Source organism: Conger conger, chromosome 8, assembly GCF_963514075.1.
Source record: "Conger conger chromosome 8, fConCon1.1, whole genome shotgun sequence".
Taxonomy (NCBI): domain Eukaryota; kingdom Metazoa; phylum Chordata; class Actinopteri; order Anguilliformes; family Congridae; genus Conger; species Conger conger.
This window is the reverse complement of record NC_083767.1, coordinates 34774707-34780079: the sequence shown is the minus strand read 5'-3', so window position 1 is coordinate 34780079 and position 5373 is coordinate 34774707. Positions and strand designations below refer to the sequence as shown.

At 39.9% G+C, this 5373-nt stretch overlaps 1 protein-coding gene across 1 annotated transcript; it reads left to right on the top strand.

Moving 5' to 3' along the window:
• The first annotated feature begins 2045 nt into the window (after positions 1–2045).
• LOC133135459 (histone H2A.Z) lies at positions 2046–3979 on the top strand. Its single transcript, XM_061252478.1, has 5 exons — positions 2046–2183; positions 2489–2566; positions 2899–3012; positions 3187–3316; positions 3571–3979. The coding sequence occupies exons 1-5, from the start codon at positions 2181–2183 to the stop codon at positions 3630–3632; spliced, it is 387 nt and encodes a 128-aa protein (XP_061108462.1). The 5' UTR covers positions 2046–2180; the 3' UTR covers positions 3633–3979.
• The last annotated feature ends 1394 nt before the right edge of the window (positions 3980–5373 follow it).

Sequence of the window (5373 nt, the reverse complement as noted above, 5' to 3'; positions counted from 1 at the left end):
TGTCTTTGTCATTGCCTGTTTTCAAAGTCACTCCAGCAGAGAGATGACATTGTTTCCATCTTTTGTTCACATATCCCACTGTCTGACACCTATAGCCATATAACTGGAGAGCTGTTGGTAGTTTCTGCTTGATGATCTGCACTTAATGTCATGCATCAGGGTGGAGTAAAAATGTACCCTCAAAAAAAATTTTGTATGTAATCAGCCACTTGTCAGGTGTCTATACCTTACTCTAATATCTTACCAGCAAGATGACAAAACAACCAAACAAAATAAAATAAAAAAACCATCTCCATTTACATTACATTTACATTTTAGTCATTTGGCAGACGCTTTTAATCCAAAGCGACTTACAAGTGCATAGGTTCTACCATAAGTCAGATCTCCAACACCTCTGTTTTAATTAACCCATTGAAGACTAGGATTTTACTATGTTTAACCAGTAGTACAGTTCAGAATACAAGCATATTCTGTTCATATGTTTGTGATCTTACACTTTAAAGGGTAAGATTAATCTGGAGCTAGTGGCAGAATTATTGGCATACTTACAGAGGAGAAAGTATTTTTTATTAGTAAAATGTATTACATATCAAAAACTGAAATCTCTCATTTACATACGTATTCAGACCATTTGATGTGGCACACCAAATTGTGGTCAGGGGCATCCTGTTTGATTTAATTATCCTTGAAATGTGTCTATAACTTCATCGGAGTCCACCTGTGGCAAATAGAAGTGATTGGACATAGTTTAGAAAAACAAACACCTGTGTACATATGTCCAACAATTCACACTGCATGTCAGGACAAATACCAAGCTATGAAGTCCAAGGAACTCTCTGTAGACCTCCGCGATACAATTGTGGCAAGACATAGATCAGGGCAAGAGTATGAACCATTTCTAAAGCTTAAAGAGTGTTACCAGGCCTCAATAATGAAACAGAAGAAGTTTGGAGTTACTAGGATTCTTCCTAGAGATGGCTGTCCAGCCAAACTGAGTAGGCAAGGAGGTCCTTGTTCTGGGAGGTGACCAAGAGCCCAACGATCACTCTAACGAACTAAAGTCCCCTGCAGAACTAGGAGATCTGGGTGTCTTGGTGGCGCAGCCTGTAGAGCACTGACCGCATGCGCATTGCAAGCCGCGACGTCGGCCACTCTTGAGCAAAAGACATATGACATCCCGCTTGGAGCTTGCCAAATTGCATTTCATGGATTTTGAGAGGGTAAGGAAAAATATTCTCTGGTCTCTTTAGCTAGAACTCCAAGCACTACGTCTGGCAAACACCAGGCACTGCTCATCACCTGGCTAATACCATCCCTACAGTGAAGCACGGTGGTGGTAGCCCAGCAGGAGCAAAGCTTGCCCAAAACTTGCCTTTAATGGAAGCTGTAATTGCTGCCAAAAGAGCTTCTACAAAGTACTGGATTAAGGGTTGGGTTGGAATTAAGGGTCTGAATACTTCCATAAATTAAATATTTCAGTTTTAGATTTTTAATACATTTTGTCATTATTGTTTATTGAGTGTAGACTCGCCATTTTATCCATTTAAAATCTACAACACAATGAAGTGTGCAAAAGGTGAAGGGGTCTGAATCCTTTCTGAAGTCCTGATGGAAGTAGATATTATTGAGTTTCTATACACCCATGCAATTAGTATCTAACTGATTTTTATACTGATTAATCCTGGAAGCAATAGTAAGTGTTATTTGTAGGATGCCTAGATTTTTTAATCAAATGTATTATTGTTGTCTGTTTAATCTAACGGTGACGTTAGTTTTGATCATTTATTTATTTTGCTAAAGATTTTAATAAGACACCACCTTAAATGGTAAAGATTTTCAGGGATAAAATAAAGACAGAGTGTTTTATAAAGATAAATCATGTCCACTTTCTCCGCTAAGCGAACAAAAAACTGCATTACCCATCCTGCCCTTAAAAGAAGCGCGCAAGAAGGTTTTCCCGCCCATTAAGGCACGCAATGAGTGTGGTTGGTTAAAAAGCTACCCCAAGCAATACCGCATTGAAATGCCATTGGTTCACTGTCTGAATGTAACGTCCCGGATGTACGGCATTCTATGCATATATAATACACTGAAGGCGGGATAACCCGTTTAAATCAGAGAAGGCAAAGAGGTTAAATAGATTAATTTCTAGTGCAGATTTTCCAACCAAATAAAACACAATGGTAAGATGTTTAAGTGTACATTGTTGCGTGTGTGTATATACACCAGAGTACTGATATCATTAAACAAGAGTAAAATACATGTTGATGGGTAAAGGGTGGGTTAATTTTAAAGCAGATTAGCCAGTTTGCTAACATTTGGGCAGCTCGGAGAATGATAACTAACGTTAGCAGGCTAGCGCCTGCAGAATTCTCCAGGCTGGAGATATATGGAGGTTGCGACTGGCTGTACAGGGGTTAACTGACGACTAACCCGTTTTCATATTTTTTATCTTCACATCCTATTTGTGAACATTTTTCATTTTTAGGCTGGTGGCAAAGCAGGGAAGGACTCCGGCAAGACCAAGACAAAGGCTGTTTCGCGCTCACAGAGAGCGGGCTTACAGGTCAGTACTCCCGTACCTAGTGTTTGGATGGTCAACATGTGCAGCGTTAATGTAGCTAATTAGCTAGCTATTCAACTGTCTCTTTGTATATCTTGAAATAATTCTGCTGTGCTATCAATTTGACATTGCATGCGATTTTGATAGCTAGGAACTTGTTATACATATTTGAAAGACTTCCATCTTTAGAGGTTAAGGGGAATGTAACGTTCGGAACATTAGCCGAATGTTTGCAACACCGCTCCGATGTTTGTGCACGTGTGATCACTGCCCAATGAACTTCCAAAGATAAATACATGTTACCAATAAACGTATCTCCCTTTCTCCAATGGCAGTTCCCCGTTGGTCGTATCCACAGGCATCTAAAGTCGAGGACCACGAGTCACGGACGTGTAGGGGCGACCGCGGCCGTGTACAGTGCGGCAATTCTGGAGTACCTCACTGCCGAGGTGAGCAATCGCATATGCGTGTCGTACCGGGGCATAAAACGTTATTGGGCTACGATTAATCGGGAAGCAGTGTTGGCAGTGCTTCTTGTACAGTTCATGTGAGGACGGTTATGGTGGCCATTTTCATTACCTGGACGTTGGGATGCCATATACCAACACAGATACTCTTACCAGGTCCTGGAGTTGGCAGGGAACGCTTCTAAGGATTTGAAAGTGAAGCGTATTACGCCGCGCCACTTGCAGCTCGCCATTCGCGGGGACGAGGAGTTGGACTCGCTCATCAAAGCGACAATCGCCGGGGGTGGTAAGTTCAGCGACACATTCCGCCAGTTAGGTTACATGCGACGGTGTTTAGAAACGTGTGATGCTTTGACAATTTCGCATAACCTGTACTTTATGACTTCACTAGTTACTGAAAAATGGATAATCAAATGTTTCTCTTTTTTTTTTTTATTCAACTTGCACCTCTTTAATTAGAGACGTTGGATCCGGTTGTTCTCGAATACGGGTTGTGTGCCTATGAATTGATTGTGCATAACATTGAGCTTCTCTTTCTAGGTGTCATCCCACACATTCACAAGTCTTTGATTGGGAAGAAAGGACAGCAGAAGACCGTTTAAGTATTTCGCTGTACCGTTTAATCTATCTCAGGGCAAAATGTCGCTTCAAAATGGCTGTTCTTTGTTTTTAAGTTTGTTTTGCTTTGTCCTTGAATTTTAACAAATCTGTAGCTATCATTCTGCGCTTCACGCCTCATTTCTGAGATATTTTAAACAAAAGTTGGCTTCAAAGAAGCTTTGTTTTTATTTTTAGGCTTGAGTTGGGGTACTGTAGGTTTTTTTTGTTTTTTGTTTACACTATTTAATGCATAAGCCTGATACTTACCAGTTGTGGTGTTTGCTTTAAATACAAATTGTGTGATTGAAGTTGTGTTTGAATAAAGCTCAATAAAGTGCCCATTTCTTTACTTTTTTATCCATTCTGATCTTGTTTTGCAGAATAAATAAATTTGTGTGTTGATCGTACAATATTGGCATACATTTCAATATTTGCAGAAGTGTCATATGGATGCAGGTAAGGATTTGTCAGTCTTCTCAAGATATAGCTGCCTGTGACCTATTTTGTGTGCAAGTGTAATTGGGGGGGGGGGGGGGGGGTCAGCATTGATCATGTTCTGAAATTGGTCACTTGCCATGCTTGTCAAGCTAGAGGCTATGTAGATACACAGGTCGCATTACAACACCCGATTCAACAAATAAACTTAGACGTCTTCAATCAAGACCTAGATGTGTACAAGTGGGTATGTTAGTGCTTGGCGAGAACAAAAATGTGCGTGTAAATGCACCAGGACCCCGGATGAGTAACAGTATACTGTAAACCAGGGGAGCACAGCAAGGGCCGGTCCGTTTCACGATTTTGTATTATTTAATTGACGCAATCATATCTTATCGGCGTATGAGTACCGGCTATAGCTGCAGACTGCAGGCGTATCTGAATTATTTTATTGTGCTTAAGTACAGGCTTGAGCCAGGATAATGTATAGAGCTGTCAGCGAATTTAAAAACAAGGCAACTGGTTGGAAGAAAAACCAGTACGTTGACCAGCCCTTGACCGGAGTTGTGCACCCCTGGGTTAAGAGGTCAAATCTCTTAAATAGCTTTTAACACGGGTGAATTGTATGCGCAGACAAGAATATGAAAAATTCTATAAATGAACTGATAGAATGGAAATCAGTGGAGTAGGCCAATAGCACATTTACAGGTTATAGTCATGCTATCATTGAATCATCTTAGGCTTGTGTGTATGTCATTGCATTTATTTAGCAGATAAACATAGATGGTGTAACATGTCTTGAAAAAGGTCTTTTAACAGTGATAATGAAAAATAGATTATGATGTAAAATCAGATACATCGAAATGTGTAGGACTATGGCATTTGCTCTGAACATTTCCTAATCCTTCATTTCTGTTTCTCAGCAACACATGAAAAGACTGAACCAAAGCATTTGTACACGCTGATCTTTGTAAGTCATTACAGTGTACTACCCTGATGGCCTTGTACTGTAAAACACTCCAGATTGAGAGCATCCATCATAGAAGTAATATTGAATATAACCAATGAGTTGAAAATAAAGAATGATGACAGTGACAATAGCTTTTAGTTTACTACAATAGCACTTGTATCTTAGGCTGAAATAAAATCCCCCCTTTCAGGATAATAGTGCATGCTGGAATCTGAGAACATGGTGGATTTTATGCTATGTTTTATGTTGTTTACAAGCCTACGGGGTATTACATAAATTGTAAATTTTCCACAGACTAAGCAATGCTATATTAATTCTTAGTATGTTTTCACTGGCTT